At 35.9% G+C, this 21,884-nt stretch overlaps 1 protein-coding gene across 2 annotated transcripts in view; it reads right to left on the bottom strand.

The window, feature by feature from the left end:
- The window catches only part of CUNH11orf16 (chromosome unknown C11orf16 homolog), a 65,073-nt gene that overhangs the window by 6,174 nt on the left and 37,015 nt on the right, over positions 1 to 21,884 (bottom strand). For both annotated transcript variants that reach the window (XM_073659564.1, XM_073659563.1), the window contains exons 3-5: positions 5,613 to 5,775; positions 5,294 to 5,522; positions 3,422 to 4,078 (exon numbers count right to left, since the gene is read on the bottom strand). In XM_073659564.1, the coding sequence (XP_073515665.1) occupies positions 3,422 to 4,078; positions 5,294 to 5,522; positions 5,613 to 5,775 (1,049 nt within the window). The remainder of the gene's footprint in view (positions 1 to 3,421; positions 4,079 to 5,293; positions 5,523 to 5,612; positions 5,776 to 21,884) is intronic.

The following is a 21,884-nucleotide window of genomic DNA, read 5'->3' as shown; positions in this document are numbered from 1 at the left end:
ACTGCCCTGTAGCGGTGGCAGTGGGGTAATAGGGCTGGGGTTGATGTCAGCTTATAATGCCAGCTGACATCAAGCCCAGGTTAGTAATGGAGAGGCGTCTATAAGACACCCCCATTACTAACCCCATAGTCAAAGTTAAAAAAAAACCACAAACACCCAGAATAAAGTCCTTTAATTGAAATAAAGACACAATTCTTTATTGTTCTAAATTAAACCATACTTACCATCACGCCCATTCCAGCTGAAGCCAACGATCTCCTGCAATAAAAGAAAAATAATAAAGCAACATCATCCTTACCTTTCCATGGTTCCCAGGACGGCTCCAGCTCTGCTACATCGAGATGACAGGCTGGATCGCAGCAGAAAGCTGCCATCCAGCCTGTCATCCCGTAGACACTGAGAAGCACAGACATGCTTGCGCTCCTCAGTGTCAGGCTGTGACAGCATCCAGATGAGCCGACAATGAACTCAGCTCACCTCATGCGCATCACTGACAGCGTGGGAGAATTCTCCTGCGCATGCGGTGAGCGTGAGAGACTCGGCTCATCTGGATGCCGTCACAGCCTGACACTGAGGAGCGCAAGCATGTCTGTGCTTCTCAGTGTCTGCGGGATGATAGGCTGGATGGCAGCTTTCTGCTGCGGTCCAGCCTGTCATCTCGATGTAGCAGAGCTGGACCGGTCCTGGGAACCATGGAGAGGTAAGGATGATGTTGCTTTATTATTTTACTTTTATTGCAGGAGATCGTTGGCTTCAGCTGGAATGGGCGTGACGGTAAGTATGGTTTAATTTAGAACAATAAAGAATTGTGTCTTTATTTCAATTAAAGGACTTTATTCTGGGTGTTGTGTTTTTTTTAAATACTTTACTAGAAATTCATGGCGGTCATGTCTAATATTGGCGTGACCCCATGAATTTTGGGCTTAGGGCCAGCTGATAATGCCAAGCTGGCCCTAACCCCTTTATTACCCAGTGAGCCACCGCACCAGGGCCCTGGATGAGTTGGGTACAGCGCCAGAAGATGGCGCTTCTATGAACGCGCCATTTTCCGGGGCGGCTGCGGACTGCAATTTGCAGCGGGGGGGGCCCCGAAAGCTTGGGCCTCCCTGCGCTGCGGATTCCAGCCCCCAGCTGCCTAGTTGTACCTGGCTGGACACAAAAATAGGGCGAAGCCCCACGTATTTTTTTTTTTTAATTATTTCAGGAAATTCATGAAATAAACAAAAATTGACGTGGGACTTCGCCTTATATTTGTGTCCAGCCAGGTACAGCAGGCAGGAACGGGCTGCCCCCAACCACCAGCTGCCTATTTGTACCTGGCCGGACACAACAATATAGGGAAGCCCTTTTTTCTTAATTATTTCATGAATTTCATGAAATAATTTAAAAAAAAAAATACGTTGGGCTTCGCCTTATTTTTGTGTCCAGCCAGGTACAACTATGCAGCTGGGGGCTGGAATCCGCAGCGCAGGGAGGCCCAAGCTTTCTGCCCCCCCCCCCCCCGCTGCAAATTGCAGTCCGCAGCCACCCCGGAAAATGGCGCATTCATAGAAGCGCCATCTTCTGGCGCTGTACCCAACTCATCCAAGGCCCTGGTGCGGTGGCTCACTGGGTAATAAAGGGGTTAGGGCCAGCTTGGTATTATCAGCTGGCCCTAAGCCCGAAATTCATGGGGTCACGCCAGTATTAGACATGACCACCATGAATTTCTAGTAAAGTATTTAAAAAAAACACAACACCCAGAAAAAAGTCCTTTAATTGAAATAAACACACAATTCTTTATTGTTCTAAATTAAACCATACTTACCATCACGCCCATTCCAGCTGAAGCCAACGATCTCTTGCAATAAAAGTAAAATAATAAAGCAACATCATCCTTACCTTTCCATGGTTCCCAGGACAGCTCCAGCTCTGCTACATCGAGATGACAGGCTGGACCGCAGCAGAAAGCTGCCATCCAGCCTGTCATCCCGTGGACACTGAGAAGCACAGACATGCTTGCGCTCCTCAGTGTCAGGCTGTGACGGCATCCAGATGAGCCGAGTCTCTCACGCTCACCGCATGCGCAGGAGAATTCTCCCACGCTGTCAGTGACGTGCATGAGGTGAGCTGAGTTCATTGTCGGCTCATCTGGATGCCGTCACAGCCTGACACAGGAGCGCAAGCATGCCTGTGCTTCTCAGTGTCTGCGGGATGACAGGCTGGATGGCAGCGTTCGGCTGCGATCCAGCCTGTCATCTCGATGTAGCAGAGCTGGAGCCGTCCTGGGAACCATGGAAAGGTAAGGATGAGTTTGCTTTATTATTTTACTTTTATTGCTGGAGATCGTTGGCTTCAGCTGGAATGGGCGTGATGGTAAGTATGGTTTAATTTAGAACAATAAAGAATTGTGTGTTTATTTCAATTAAAGGACTTTATTCTGGGTGTTTGTTTTTTTTTTAACTTTGACTATGGGGTTAGTAATGGGGGTGTCTTATAGACGCCTCTCCATTACTAACCTGGGCTTGATGTCAGCTGGCATTATAAGCTGACATCAACCCCAACCCTATTACCCCACTGCCACCGCTACAGGGCAGTGGGAAGAGCGAGGCTAAGTGCCAGAATTGGCGCATCTTATGGATGCGCCATTTCTGGGGCGGCTGACGGCTGGTGTTTCTAGCCTGGGAGGGGGCCAATATTCATGGCACCCTTCCTGGGCTATTAATATCAGCCCCCAGCTGTCTGCCTAGCCTTTGCTAGCTACTAAAATAGGGGGGACCCCATGTCATTTTTTTGGGGTCCCCCATTTTAATAGCTAGTAAAGGCTAGGTATTCAGCTGGGGGCTGATATTAGTAGCCTGGGAAGCTCCGTGGGTATTACCCCCTTCCCAGGCTTCAAACATCTGCCCCAGCCGTCTGCTTAACCTCCGCTAGAGCCTAAAATTAAGGGGAACCCCACGCCAATTTTTTTTTTTAATAAATCCTTTACACTAAATGACAAGTACAGTAAGCAACACTGTCACTGTACTTCTTATATATGTGACTGACATGTTTCTCTCTATCTAATCTATGTGTGAAGCTCTATTCCTTCTGTTATAAATTGTCGGGTACCGGTGTATGCCGCTGCTGAATTGCCGGCTTTTCGCGTAATACATTCTACATTATTGTTAGTTGTTTTCCTTCATGTAGAATTAACCTACAAGGAAAGAAAGGGTTTATTTTCATTCCGATATTTGTGTCCCATTGACTTGCATTGGTTTCCGGTATCGGAATCGGCGATATCCGATACTTTTTGAGTATCGGCCCGATCCAATCCGATCCGATATTTCCTGATATCGGAAGGTATCGCTCAACACTACTGTTCACTATTTTGCACAGATTTGAGCATCGGGGTACAATATTTTCACAATTCCACGGTGAGCGCAGCGTGTCCCCCCCTTACCTGGCTTTCGATAGAAGGGCTCTGGTTGACCCCGCTTCCAATATCTCCATTCCGGCCGGTCACTCGTCTCCAGTTTCAGCTTCTCCCACAGACTGGAGTCCGTGTTCACAGCGCTGTCCACCATCGTACTCTGCGTGGTCTTGGACAGGTACGTCTCACCATCACTCTCATCCAGAGACTCTTGCCCTTCGCACTCGGATGATGAGGAGAAGCGGCGTTCACCCTGCCTGCGTCTCTCGCCTTTCATCTTCATGGTTGAGGATAAGTCTCCATCGTCCAGGTCCTTATTGCCGTGGACGTAGACGGTGGTCCTGGGTGAGAGCGGCCACCAGTCCTGGCACTTGGGGTCGTAGCAGCGGGTGGAGAAGCAGGAGCAGTGGGGGTGGGTGACGTGTGAGTGGACGCTGTGACAGTCGCACCTGCGTTTGTGGATGTGCTCGGCGGAGCACACCGGCACAGGGACGCAGCGCTCCGTGATGACGTACGTGGTGCTGCTTCGCGCCGTGTCCTGGCTGCACAGGCGGCTGCTGATCGGACGGTGAAGGGCGTCTACAATGCGGTGGTGAACTGAAGGCGAGATCCACACGGCCACCTGCAATGGGACGGTTGATTTTTTGCCGTTCCAAAAACTAATGGTCAGCTGCTCGTCCTCTGCGGCTGCGGGAGATAATGGCAGTCATGAATTTGTGTGTACGAACCATTGTACATCATATATGTTGTATATTTGGAGGAAGAGCAGCAACATGTATACAGACATGTACAGTGAGCACCTTATATACTGTCCACTACGGCCAGGACACTGCAGAACCTCTTTACAACATTCATTAAAGTTCTGTAACTTTCCAATAGACTTTGTGTTTCAGTTCCTCATCACTTGTCACAATGTATCGGTGTAGATGAGGTTCTGTGCGCTCATCTCATCAGCGGCACCGATATCTTTTCATGTGCTGAGTGACTGTTACAGTGTGTCAGTGCAGGTAGAATATGAGTCTGGAATACAGGTGGTTAAAGGGGTTGTCCAGAACTGCGATATTGATGACCTTCCCTTAGTATCAGATTGGTGGGGGTCCGATACCTGGCACGGCCAGCTCTGTACCCGGCAGCGGCTGCTACACGGTGTGCGGAGCTCGGCTGTTCTGGCTGTGTACACTTCTGTATTTCTGGCAGCTGATCGATGGGGGGGCCGGGTGTCGGACCTCCACAGATCTGATATTGATGACCTATTCTAAGGATAAATGATCAATATCTCAATCCTGGACAACTCCAGGATGTGCCTGAGCAACACTTTCTTACAGTGTGTTCTGTGCAACTGTGAGTTGCCAGGTCCTGTCCTGACTCTAGTTTGTTTCCGCCACCCTGGGGGCTGAGTACCCAGGGCCACTACCTGTACCTGTGACTTCTAGTCAGTTTCTGCCACCCTGAGGGCTGAGTTCCCAGTATCGTTCCTGTATCTTGTTCCTGGTTCAGATCAAAACCTGTGTTCCTGTGTTTTCCAGTCTGTTCCATGTGAACAGAGCCCTGTCCTGTCTACCGCATCTGCGGGTTTTGTTTTGCTCTGCTTGCTCACCGCACCTGCGGTTTTGATCTGCTTTGTTTGTTCACCGCCTCTGCGGGTTTTGCTCTGCTGTGCTCCTTTAAGCTTCCAGAGGATGGTATAGACTGGATGCAACTGTAACAAACCCTCAGCTGTGAATTGAGTTGGGTCATCGTGGATACAGTATGTAAGTAAGAAAGTTTCCTATTCATTGACCAAAAGCAAATATCTTAATGGTGGAGAATTCACCACAAAGTTTATGAAAAAGTTACAGAATTGTGCAGCACATGGCGGCTGTGCGTATGAGAGCGCGGCACCAGAAGAAGCGACGATTGTACCTCGGAGGGGATCTCTCGTCTCCAGGCCTAGAACGACCGTCCCTGGCCCATATCTCGCCAGCTGTGGTTCCCAGGGGGCCAGAACGTTGTCTCCAGGCACAAGGCAATGTCCCAGCGCCTCCTCGTGCTGAATGATGTCACACGCTCGTGTCTTCTGTAACATGGTGGGATAGCGCTCACCCTCCACGCACGGCCTGGTAAACTCTATCAGAAACACTCCAGGTCCTTCCTGATAAAAGATCAAAACGCAACGTGTGTGGTGGGATATTCTGTATGTGATGTACGCCTGCCATATAGTGCAACATCATATACCCCATACCTCCTGTATCACCACACCGACATAGTAAAATCCATCAGGGTCTCTGCGGGCCAGCACCGTGTCTCGCCTGATGATTGACGTAAGACGTGGAAATGTGGGGGACACTGTCGTCTTTCTACACGTCACACTGGTGTAATGAGGATAATGACCACTCAGGGAACATCTGTGGAAAAGAACAAATAATATCCACAATGCATACACAGGGCCGAGCGGAGGGGTATGGAGTATCACATGGACAGCTACTATTATACCGCCCCCTATGTACAAGAATATAACTACTATAATACTGCCCCCTATGTACAGGAATATAACTACTATAATACTGCTCCCATGTACAAGAATAGAACTACTATAATACTGCCCCCTATGTACAGGAATATAACTACTATAATACTGCCCCTATGTACAAGAATATAACTACTATAATACTGCCCCTGTGTACAAGAATATAACTACTATAATACTGCCCCCTATGTACAGGAATATAACTACTATAATACTGCTCCCATGTACAAGAATAGAACTACTATAATACTGCCCCCTATGTACAAGAATAGAACTACTATAATACTGCCCCCTATGTACAAGAATAGAACTACTATAATACTGCCCCCTATGTACAAGAATATAACTACTATAATACTGCCCTCTATGTACAAGAATAGAACTACTATAATACTGCACCCTATGTACAGGAATATAACTACTATAATACTGCCCCCTATGTACAGGAATATAACTACTATAATACTGCTCCCATGTACAAGAATAGAACTACTATAATACTGCCCCTGTGTACAAGAATATAACTACTATAATACTGCCCCCTATGTACAAGAATATAACTACTATAATACTGCCCCTATGTACAAGAATATAACTACTATAATACTGCTCCCTATGTACAAGAATATAACTACTATAATACTGCCCCCTATGTACAAGAATATAACTAATATAATACTGCCCCTATGTACAGGAATAGAACTACTATAATACTGCTCCTATGTACAAGAATAGAACTACTATAATACTGCTCCTATGAACAAGAATATAACTACTATAATACTGCTCCTGTGTACAAGAATATAAATACTATAGTACTTCCCCCTATGTACATGAATATAACTACTATAATACTGCCCCCTATGTACAAGAATAGAACTACTATAATACTGCTCCTATGTACAAGAATATAACTACTATAATACTGCCCCCTATGTACAAGAATATAACTACTATAATACTGCTCATATGTACAAGAATATAACTACTATAATACTGCCCCCTATGTACAAGAATATAACTACTATAATACTGCTCCTATGTACAAGAATATAACTACTATAATACTGCCCCCTATGTACAAGAATATAACTACTATAATACTGCTCCTGTGTACAAGAATATAAATACTATAATACTTCCCCCTATGTACATGAATATAACTACTATAATACTGCCCCCTATGTACAAGAATAGAACTACTATAATACTGCTCATATGTACAAGAATATAACTACTATAATACTGCCCCCTATGTACAAGAATATAACTACTATAATACTGCTCATATGTACAAGAATATAACTACTATAATACTGTTCCTATGTACAAGAATATAACTACTATAATACTGCTCCTATGTACAAGAATATAACTACTATAATACTGCTCCTATGTACAAGAATATAACTACTATAATACTGCTCCTATGTACAAGAATATAACTGCTATAATACTACCACTATGTACAAGAATATAACTACTATGATACTGCCCCTATGTACAAGAATATAACTACTATAATACTGCTCCTGTGTACAAGAATATAACTACTATAATACTGCTCCTATGTACAAGAATATAACTACTATAATACTGCTCCTGTGTACAAGAATATACATACTATAATACTGCCCCCTATGTACAAGAATATAACTACTATAATACTGCTCCTATGTACAAGAATATAACTACTATAATACTGCTCCTGTGTACAAGAATATACATACTATAATACTGCCCCCTATGTACAAGAATATAACTACTATAATACTGCCCCCTATCTACAAGAATATGACTACTATAATACTGCCCCCTATGTACAAGAATATAACTACTATAATACTGCCCCCTATGTACAAGAATATAACTACTATAATACTGCTCCCATGTACAAGAATATAACTACTATAATACTGCTCCATATGTACAAGAATATAACTACTATAATACTGCCCCCATGTACAAGAATATAACTACTATAATACTGCCCCTATGTACAAGAATATAACTACTATAATACTGCCCCCTATGTACAAGAATATAACTACTATAATACTGCTCCCTATGTACAAGAATATAACTACTATAATACTGCTCCTATGTACAAGAATATAACTACTATAATGCTGCTCCCATGTACAAGAATATAACTACTATAATGCTGCTCCCATGTACAAGAATATAACTACTATAATACTGCCCCCTATGTACAAGAATATAACTACTATAATACTGCCTCATATGTACAAGAATATAACTACTATAATGCTGCCCCTATGTACAAGAATATAACTACTATAATGCTGCTCCTATGTACAAGAATATAACTACTATAATACTGCTCCTATGTACAAGAATATAACTACTATAATACTGCCCCTATATACAAGAATATAACTACTATAATACTGCTCCCTATGTGCAAGAATATAACTACTATAATACTGCTCCTATGTACAAGAATATAACTACTATAATACTGCCCCTATATACAAGAATATAACTACTATAATACTGCCCCCTATGTACAAGAATATAACTACTATAATACTGCCCCTATGTACAAGAATATAACTACTATAATACTGCCCCCTATGTACAAGAATATAACTACTATAATACTGCCCCCTATGTACAAGAATATAACTACTATAATACTGCCCCTATGTACAAGAATATGACTACTATAATACTGCCCACTATGTACAAGAATATAACTACTATAATACTGTCCCTATGTACAAGAATATAACTACTATAATACTGCCCCCTATGTACAAGAATATAACTACTATAATACTGCCCCCTATGTACAAGAATATGACTACTATAATACTGCCCCCTATGTACAAGAATATGACTACTATAATACTGCCCCCTATGTACAAGAATATAACTACTATAATACTGCCCCTATGTACAAGAATATGACTACTATAATACTGCCCCCTATGTACAAGAATATAACTACTATAATACTGTCCCTATGTACAAGAATATAACTACTATAATACTGCCCCCTATGTACAAGAATATAACTACTATAATACTGCCCCCTATGTACAAGAATATGACTACTATAATACTGCCCCCTATGTACAAGAATATGACTACTATAATACTGCCCCCTATGTACAAGAATATAACTACTATAATACTGCCCCCTATGTACAAGAATATAACTACTATAATACTGCCTCCTATGTACAAGAATATAACTACTATAATACTGCTCCTATGTACAAGAATATAACTACTATAATACTGCCCCTATGTACAAGAATATAACTACTATAATACTGCCCCCTATGTACAAGAATATAACTACTATAATACTGTCCCTATGTACAAGAATATAACTACTATAATACTGCCCCCTATGTACAAGAATATAACTACTATAATACTGCCCCTGTGTACAAGAATATAAATACTATAATACTGCCCCCTATGTACAAGAATATAACTACTATAATACTGCCCCCTATGTACAAGAATAGAACTACTATAATACTGCTCCTATGTACAAGAATATAACTACTATAATACTGCTCCTATGTACAAGAATATAACTACTATAATACTGCCCCTATGTACAAGAATATAACTACTATAATACTGCTCCTATGTACAAGAATATAACTACTATAATACTGCTCATATGTACAAGAATATAACTACTATAATACTGCCCCCTATGTACAAGAATAGAACTACTATAATACTGCTCCTATGTACAAGAATAGAACTACTATAATACTGCTCATATGTACAAGAATATAACTACTATAATACTGCTCCTATGTACAAGAATATAACTACTATAATACTGCCCCTATGTACAAGAATATAACTACTATAATACTGCCCCCTATGTACAAGAATATAACTACTATAATACTGTCCCTATGTACAAGAATATAACTACTATAATACTGCCCCCTATGTACAAGAATATAACTACTATAATACTGCCCCTGTGTACAAGAATATAAATACTATAATACTGCCCCCTATGTACAAGAATATAACTACTATAATACTGCCCCCTATGTACAAGAATAGAACTACTATAATACTGCTCCTATGTACAAGAATATAACTACTATAATACTGCTCCTATGTACAAGAATATAACTACTATAATACTGCCCCTATGTACAAGAATATAACTACTATAATACTGCTCCTATGTACAAGAATATAACTACTATAATACTGCTCATATGTACAAGAATATAACTACTATAATACTGCCCCCTATGTACAAGAATAGAACTACTATAATACTGCTCCTATGTACAAGAATAGAACTACTATAATACTGCTCATATGTACAAGAATATAACTACTATAATACTGCTCCTATGTACAAGAATATAACTACTATAATACTGCTCCTATGTACAAGAATATAACTACTATAATACTGCTGCTATGTACAAGAATATAACTACTATAATACTGCCCCCTATGTACAAGAATATAACTACTATAATACTGCCCCCTATGTACAAGAATAAAACTACTATAATACTGCTCCTATGTACAAGAATATAACTACTATAATACTGCCCCCTATGTACAAGAATATAACTACTATAATACTGCCCCCTATGTACAAGAATATAACTACTATAATACTGCTCCTATGTACAAGAATATAACTACTATAATACTGCTCATATGTACAAGAATATAACTACTATAATACTGCCCCCTATGTACAAGAATATAACTACTATAATACTGCTCCTATGTACAAGAATATAACTACTATAATACTGCTCCTATGTACAAGAATATAACTACTATAATACTGCTGCTATGTACAAGAATATAACTACTATAATACTGCCCCCTATGTACAAGAATATAACTACTATAATACTGCTCCTATGTACAAGAATATAACTACTATAATACTGCCCCTATGTACAGTAATATAACTACTATAATACTGCCCCCTATGTACAAGAATATGACTACTATAATACTGCCCCCTATGTACAAGAATATAACTACTATAATACTGCCCCCTATGTACAAGAATATAACTACTATAATACTGCTCCCATGTACAAGAATATAACTACTATAATACTGCTCCATATGTACAAGAATATAACTACTATAATACTGCCCCCATGTACAAGAAAATAACTACTATAATACTGCCCCTATGTACAAGAATATAACTACTATAATACTGCCCCCTATGTACAAGAATATAACTACTATAATACTGCCCCTATGTACAAGAATATAACTACTATAATACTGCTCCATATGTACAAGAATATAACTACTATAATACTGCTCCTATGTACAAGAATATAACTACTATAATACTGCTCCCTATGTACAAGAATATAACTACTATAATACTGCTCCTATGTACAAGAATATAACTACTATAATACTGCTCCTATGTACAAGAATATAACTACTATAATACTGCCCCCTATGTACAAGAATATAACTACTATAATACTGCCCCTATGTACAAGAATATAACTACTATAATACTGCCCCCTATGTACAAGAATATAACTACTATAATACTGCCCCTGTGTACAAGAATATAACTACTATAATACTGCTCCTATGTATAAGAATATAACTACTATAATACTGCTCCTATGTATAAGAATATAACTACTATAATACTGCTCCTATGTACAAGAATATAACTACTATAATACTGATCCAATGTACAAGAATATAACTACTAAAATACTGCTCCTATGTACAAGAATATAACTACTATAATACTGCTCCTATGTACAAGAATATAACTACTATAATACTGATCCAATGTACAAGAATATAACTACTAAAATACTGCTCCTATGTACAAGAATATAACTACTATAATACTGCTCCTATGTACAAGAATATAACTACTATAATACTGCTCCTATGTACAAGAATATAACTACTATAATACTGCCCCTATGTACAAGAATATAACTACTATAATACTGCCCCCTATGTACAAGAATATAACTACTATAATACTGTCCCTATGTACAAGAATATAACTACTATAATACTGCCCCCTATGTACAAGAATATAACTACTATAATACTGCCCCTATGTACAAGAATATAACTACTATAATACTGCTCCCTATATACAAGAATATAACTACTATAATACTGCCCCTGTGTACAAGAATATAAATACTATAATACTGCCCCCTATGTACAAGAATATAACTACTATAATACTGCTCCCTATATACAAGAATATAACTACTATAATACTGCCCCTGTGTACAAGAATATAAATACTATAATACTGCCCCCTATGTACAAGAATATAACTACTATAATACTGCCCCCTATGTACAAGAATAGAACTACTATAATACTGCTCCTATGTACAAGAATATAACTACTATAATACTGCTCCTATGTACAAGAATATAACTACTATAATACTGCCCCTATGTACAAGAATATAACTACTATAATACTGCTCCTATGTACAAGAATATAACTACTATAATACTGCTCATATGTACAAGAATATAACTACTATAATACTGCCCCCTATGTACAAGAATAGAACTACTATAATACTGCTCCTATGTACAAGAATAGAACTACTATAATACTGCTCATATGTACAAGAATATAACTACTATAATACTGCTCCTATGTACAAGAATATAACTACTATAATACTGCTCCTATGTACAAGAATATAACTACTATAATACTGCTGCTATGTACAAGAATATAACTACTATAATACTGCCCCCTATGTACAAGAATATAACTACTATAATACTGCCCCCTATGTACAAGAATAAAACTACTATAATACTGCTCCTATGTACAAGAATATAACTACTATAATACTGCCCCCTATGTACAAGAATATAACTACTATAATACTGCCCCCTATGTACAAGAATATAACTACTATAATACTGCTCCTATGTACAAGAATATAACTACTATAATACTGCTCATATGTACAAGAATATAACTACTATAATACTGCCCCCTATGTACAAGAATATAACTACTATAATACTGCTCCTATGTACAAGAATATAACTACTATAATACTGCTCCTATGTACAAGAATATAACTACTATAATACTGCTGCTATGTACAAGAATATAACTACTATAATACTGCCCCCTATGTACAAGAATATAACTACTATAATACTGCTCCTATGTACAAGAATATAACTACTATAATACTGCCCCTATGTACAGTAATATAACTACTATAATACTGCCCCCTATGTACAAGAATATGACTACTATAATACTGCCCCCTATGTACAAGAATATAACTACTATAATACTGCCCCCTATGTACAAGAATATAACTACTATAATACTGCTCCCATGTACAAGAATATAACTACTATAATACTGCTCCATATGTACAAGAATATAACTACTATAATACTGCCCCCATGTACAAGAAAATAACTACTATAATACTGCCCCTATGTACAAGAATATAACTACTATAATACTGCCCCCTATGTACAAGAATATAACTACTATAATACTGCCCCTATGTACAAGAATATAACTACTATAATACTGCTCCATATGTACAAGAATATAACTACTATAATACTGCTCCTATGTACAAGAATATAACTACTATAATACTGCTCCCTATGTACAAGAATATAACTACTATAATACTGCTCCTATGTACAAGAATATAACTACTATAATACTGCCCCCTATGTACAAGAATATAACTACTATAATACTGCCCCTATGTACAAGAATATAACTACTATAATACTGCCCCCTATGTACAAGAATATAACTACTATAATACTGCCCCTATGTACAAGAATATAACTACTCTAATACTGCCCCCTATGTACAAGAATATAACTACTATAATACTGCCCCTGTGTACAAGAATATAACTACTATAATACTGCTCCTATGTATAAGAATATAACTACTATAATACTGCTCCTATGTATAAGAATATAACTACTATAATACTACCCCCTATGTACAAGAATATAACTACTATAATACTGCCCCCTATGTACAAGAATATAACTACTATAATACTGCTCCTATGTACAAGAATATAACTACTATAATACTGCTCATATGTACAAGAATATAACTACTATAATACTGCCCCCTATGTACAAGAATATAACTACTATAATACTGCTCCTATGTACAAGAATATAACTACTATAGTACTGCTCCTATGTACAAGAATATAACTACTATAATACTGCTGCTATGTACAAGAATATAACTACTATAATACTGCCCCCTATGTACAAGAATATAACTACTATAATACTGCTCCTATGTACAAGAATATAACTACTATAATACTGCCCCTATGTACAGTAATATAACTACTATAATACTGCCCCCTATGTACAAGAATATGACTACTATAATACTGCCCCCTATGTACAAGAATATAACTACTATAATACTGCCCCCTATGTACAAGAATATAACTACTATAATACTGCTCCCATGTACAAGAATATAACTACTATAATACTGCTCCATATGTACAAGAATATAACTACTATAATACTGCCCCCATGTACAAGAAAATAACTACTATAATACTGCCCCTATGTACAAGAATATAACTACTATAATACTGCCCCCTATGTACAAGAATATAACTACTATAATACTGCCCCTATGTACAAGAATATAACTACTATAATACTGCTCCATATGTACAAGAATATAACTACTATAATACTGCTCCTATGTACAAGAATATAACTACTATAATACTGCTCCCTATGTACAAGAATATAACTACTATAATACTGCTCCTATGTACAAGAATATAACTACTATAATACTGCTCCTATGTACAAGAATATAACTACTATAATACTGCCCCCTATGTACAAGAATATAACTACTATAATACTGCCCCTATGTACAAGAATATAACTACTATAATACTGCCCCCTATGTACAAGAATATAACTACTATAATACTGCCCCTGTGTACAAGAATATAACTACTATAATACTGCTCCTATGTATAAGAATATAACTACTATAATACTGCCCCCTATGTACAAGAATATAACTACTATAATACTGCTCCTATGTACAAGAATATAACTACTATAATACTGATCCAATGTACAAGAATATAACTACTAAAATACTGCTCCTATGTACAAGAATATAACTACTATAATACTGCTCCTATGTACAAGAATATAACTACTATAATACTGATCCAATGTACAAGAATATAACTACTATAATACTGATCCAATGTACAAGAATATAACTACTAAAATACTGCTCCTATGTACAAGAATATAACTACTATAATACTGCTCCTATGTACAAGAATATAACTACTATAATACTGCTCCTATGTACAAGAATATAACTACTATAATACTGCCCCTATGTACAAGAATATAACTACTATAATACTGCCCCCTATGTACAAGAATATAACTACTATAATACTGTCCCTATGTACAAGAATATAACTACTATAATACTGCCCCCTATGTACAAGAATATAACTACTATAATACTGCCCCTATGTACAAGAATATAACTACTATAATACTGCTCCCTATATACAAGAATATAACTACTATAATACTGCCCCTGTGTACAAGAATATAAATACTATAATACTGCCCCCTATGTACAAGAATATAACTACTATAATACTGCTCCCTATATACAAGAATATAACTACTATAATACTGCCCCTGTGTACAAGAATATAAATACTATAATACTGCCCCCTATGTACAAGAATATAACTACTATAATACTGCCCCCTATGTACAAGAATAGAACTACTATAATACTGCTCCTATGTACAAGAATATAACTACTATAATACTGCTCCTATGTACAAGAATATAACTACTATAATACTGCCCCTATGTACAAGAATATAACTACTATAATACTGCTCCTATGTACAAGAATATAACTACTATAATACTGCTCATATGTACAAGAATATAACTACTATAATACTGCCCCCTATGTACAAGAATAGAACTACTATAATACTGCTCCTATGTACAAGAATAGAACTACTATAATACTGCTCATATGTACAAGAATATAACTACTATAATACTGCTCCTATGTACAAGAATATAACTACTATAATACTGCTCCTATGTACAAGAATATAACTACTATAATACTGCTGCTATGTACAAGAATATAACTACTATAATACTGCCCCCTATGTACAAGAATATAACTACTATAATACTGCCCCCTATGTACAAGAATAAAACTACTATAATACTGCTCCTATGTACAAGAATATAACTACTATAATACTGCCCCCTATGTACAAGAATATAACTACTATAATACTGCCCCCTATGTACAAGAATATAACTACTATAATACTGCTCCTATGTACAAGAATATAACTACTATAATACTGCTCATATGTACAAGAATATAACTACTATAATACTGCCCCCTATGTACAAGAATATAACTACTATAATACTGCTCCTATGTACAAGAATATAACTACTATAATACTGCTCCTATGTACAAGAATATAACTACTATAATACTGCCCCCTATGTACAAGAATATAACTACTATAATACTGCTCCTATGTACAAGAATATAACTACTATAATACTGCTCCTATGTACAAGAATATAACTACTATAATACTGCTGCTATGTACAAGAATATAACTACTATAATACTGCCCCCTATGTACAAGAATATAACTACTATAATACTGCTCCTATGTACAAGAATATAACTACTATAATACTGCCCCTATGTACAGTAATATAACTACTATAATACTGCCCCCTATGTACAAGAATATGACTACTATAATACTGCCCCCTATGTACAAGAATATAACTACTATAATACTGCCCCCTATGTACAAGAATATAACTACTATAATACTGCTCCCATGTACAAGAATATAACTACTATAATACTGCTCCATATGTACAAGAATATAACTACTATAATACTGCCCCCATGTACAAGAAAATAACTACTATAATACTGCCCCTATGTACAAGAATATAACTACTATAATACTACCCCCTATGTACAAGAATATAACTACTATAATACTGCTCCATATGTACAAGAATATAACTACTATAATACTGCTCCTATGTACAAGAATATAACTACTATAATACTGCTCCCTATGTACAAGAATATAACTACTATAATACTGCTCCTATGTACAAGAATATAACTACTATAATACTGCCCCCTATGTACAAGAATATAACTACTATAATACTGCCCCTATGTACAAGAATATAACTACTATAATACTGCCCCCTATGTACAAGAATATAACTACTATAATACTGCCCCTATGTACAAGAATATAACTACTATAATACTGCCCCCTATGTACAAGAATATAACTACTATAATACTGCCCCCTATGTACAAGAATATAACTACTATAATACTGCCCCTGTGTACAAGAATATAACTACTATAATACTGCTCCTATGTATAAGAATATAACTACTATAATACTGCTCCTATGTATAAGAATATAACTACTATAATACTACCCCCTATGTACAAGAATATAACTACTATAATACTGCCCCCTATGTACAAGAATATAACTACTATAATACTGCCCCTGTGTACAAGAATATAACTACTATAATACTGCTCCTATGTATAAGAATATAACTACTATAATACTGCTCCTATGTATAAGAATATAACTACTATAATACTACCCCCTATGTACAAGAATATAACTACTATAATACTGCTCCCTATGTACAAGAATATAACTACTATAATACTGCTCCTATGTACAAGAATATAACTACTATAATACTGCCCCCTATGTACAAGAATATAACTACTATAATACTGCCCCTATGTACAAGAATATAACTACTATAATACTGCCCCCTATGTACAAGAATATAACTACTATAATACTGCCCCTATGTACAAGAATATAACTACTATAATACTGCCCCTATGTACAAGAATATAACTACTATAATACTGCCCCCTATGTACAAGAATATAACTACTATAATACTGCCCCTGTGTACAAGAATATAACTACTATAATACTGCTCCTATGTATAAGAATATAACTACTATAATACTGCTCCTATGTATAAGAATATAACTACTATAATACTACCCCCTATGTACAAGAATATAACTACTATAATACTGCCCCCTATGTACAAGAATATAACTACTATAATACTGCCCCTGTGTACAAGAATATAACTACTATAATACTGCTCCTATGTATAAGAATATAACTACTATAATACTGCTCCTATGTATAAGAATATAACTACTATAATACTACCCCCTATGTACAAGAATATAACTACTATAATACTGCTCCTATGTACAAGAATATAACTACTATAATACTGCTCCTATGTACAAGAATATAACTACTATAATACTGCTCCTATGTACAAGAATATAACTACTATAATACTGCTCCTATGTACATTAATATAACTACTATAATACTGCCCCCTATGTACAAGAATATGACTACTATAATACTGCCCCCTATGTACAAGAATATAACTACTATAATACTGCCCCCTATGTACAAGAATATAACTACTATAATACTGCTCCCATGTACAAGAATATAACTACTATAATACTGCTCCATATGTACAAGAATATAACTACTATAATACTGCCCCCATGTACAAGAATATAACTACTATAATACTGCCCCTATGTACAAGAATATAACTACTATAATACTGCCCCCTATGTACAAGAATATAACTACTATAATACTGCCCCTATGTACAAGAATATAACTACTATAATACTGCTCCATATGTACAAGAATATAACTACTATAATACTGCTCCTATGTACAAGAATATAACTACTATAATACTGCTCCCTATGTACAAGAATATAACTACTATAATACTGCTCCTATGTACAAGAATATAACTACTATAATGCTGCTCCTATGTACAAGAATATAACTACTATAATGCTGCTCCCATGTACAAGAATATAACTACTATAATACTGCTCCCATGTACAAGAATATAACTACTATAATACTGCTCCTATGTACAAGAATATAACTACTATAATACTGCCCCCTATGTACAAGAATATAACTACTATAATACTGCCCCTATGTACAAGAATATAACTACTATAATACTGCCCCCTATGTACAAGAATATAACTACTATAATACTGCCCCTGTGTACAAGAATATAACTACTATAATACTGCTCCTATGTATAAGAATATAACTACTATAATACTGCTCCTATGTATAAGAATATAACTACTATAATACTACCCCCTATGTACAAGAATATAACTACTATAATACTGCCCCCTATGTACAAGAATATAACTACTATAATACTGCTCCTATGTACAAGAATATAACTACTATAATACTGCTGCTATGTACAAGAATATAACTACTATAATACTGCCCCCTATGTACAAGAATATAACTACTATAATACTGCTCCTATGTACAAGAATATAACTACTATAATACTGCCCCTATGTACAGTAATATAACTACTATAATACTGCCCCCTATGTACAAGAATATGACTACTATAATACTGCCCCCTATGTACAAGAATATAACTACTATAATACTGCCCCCTATGTACAAGAATATAACTACTATAATACTGCTCCCATGTACAAGAATATAACTACTATAATACTGCTCCATATGTACAAGAATATAACTACTATAATACTGCCCCCATGTACAAGAAAATAACTACTATAATACTGCCCCTATGTACAAGAATATAACTACTATAATACTGCCCCCTATGTACAAGAATATAACTACTATAATACTGCCCCTATGTACAAGAATATAACTACTATAATACTGCTCCATATGTACAAGAATATAACTACTATAATACTGCTCCTATGTACAAGAATATAACTACTATAATACTGCTCCCTATGTACAAGAATATAACTACTATAATACTGCTCCTATGTACAAGAATATAACTACTATAATACTGCTCCTATGTACAAGAATATAACTACTATAATACTGCCCCCTATGTACAAGAATATAACTACTATAATACTGCCCCTATGTACAAGAATATAACTACTATAATACTGCCCCCTATGTACAAGAATATAACTACTATAATACTGCCCCTGTGTACAAGAATATAACTACTATAATACTGCTCCTATGTATAAGAATATAACTACTATAATACTGCTCCTATGTATAAGAATATAACTACTATAATACTGCTCCTATGTACAAGAATATAACTACTATAATACTGATCCAATGTACAAGAATATAACTACTAAAATACTGCTCCTATGTACAAGAATATAACTACTATAATACTGCTCCTATGTACAAGAATATAACTACTATAATACTGATCCAATGTACAAGAATATAACTACTAAAATACTGCTCCTATGTACAAGAATATAACTACTATAATACTGCTCCTATGTACAAGAATATAACTACTATAATACTGCTCCTATGTACAAGAATATAACTACTATAATACTGCCCCTATGTACAAGAATATAACTACTATAATACTGCCCCCTATGTACAAGAATATAACTACTATAATACTGTCCCTATGTACAAGAATATAACTACTATAATACTGCCCCCTATGTACAAGAATATAACTACTATAATACTGCCCCTATGTACAAGAATATAACTACTATAATACTGCTCCCTATATACAAGAATATAACTACTATAATACTGCCCCTGTGTACAAGAATATAAATACTATAATACTGCCCCCTATGTACAAGAATATAACTACTATAATACTGCTCCCTATATACAAGAATATAACTACTATAATACTGCCCCTGTGTACAAGAATATAAATACTATAATACTGCCCCCTATGTACAAGAATATAACTACTATAATACTGCCCCCTATGTACAAGAATAGAACTACTATAATACTGCTCCTATGTACAAGAATATAACTACTATAATACTGCTCCTATGTACAAGAATATAACTACTATAATACTGCCCCTATGTACAAGAATATAACTACTATAATACTGCTCCTATGTACAAGAATATAACTACTATAATACTGCTCATATGTACAAGAATATAACTACTATAATACTGCCCCCTATGTACAAGAATAGAACTACTATAATACTGCTCCTATGTACAAGAATAGAACTACTATAATACTGCTCATATGTACAAGAATATAACTACTATAATACTGCTCCTATGTACAAGAATATAACTACTATAATACTGCTCCTATGTACAAGAATATAACTACTATAATACTGCTGCTATGTACAAGAATATAACTACTATAATACTGCCCCCTATGTACAAGAATATAACTACTATAATACTGCCCCCTATGTACAAGAATAAAACTACTATAATACTGCTCCTATGTACAAGAATATAACTACTATAATACTGCCCCCTATGTACAAGAATATAACTACTATAATACTGCCCCCTATGTACAAGAATATAACTACTATAATACTGCTCCTATGTACAAGAATATAACTACTATAATACTGCTCATATGTACAAGAATATAACTACTATAATACTGCCCCCTATGTACAAGAATATAACTACTATAATACTGCTCCTATGTACAAGAATATAACTACTATAATACTGCTCCTATGTACAAGAATATAACTACTATAATACTGCTGCTATGTACAAGAATATAACTACTATAATACTGCCCCCTATGTACAAGAATATAACTACTATAATACTGCTCCTATGTACAAGAATATAACTACTATAATACTGCCCCTATGTACAGTAATATAACTACTATAATACTGCCCCCTATGTACAAGAATATGACTACTATAATACTGCCCCCTATGTACAAGAATATAACTACTATAATACTGCCCCCTATGTACAAGA

Source organism: Phyllobates terribilis, unplaced genomic scaffold (genome assembly GCF_046119375.1).
Source record: "Phyllobates terribilis strain yellow unplaced genomic scaffold, ASM4611937v1 Scaffold_13__5_contigs__length_258822181, whole genome shotgun sequence".
NCBI lineage: Eukaryota > Metazoa > Chordata > Amphibia > Anura > Dendrobatidae > Phyllobates > Phyllobates terribilis.
Note: the sequence above shows the minus strand (reverse complement) of the source record. Positions and strands in the feature narration are given on the sequence as shown.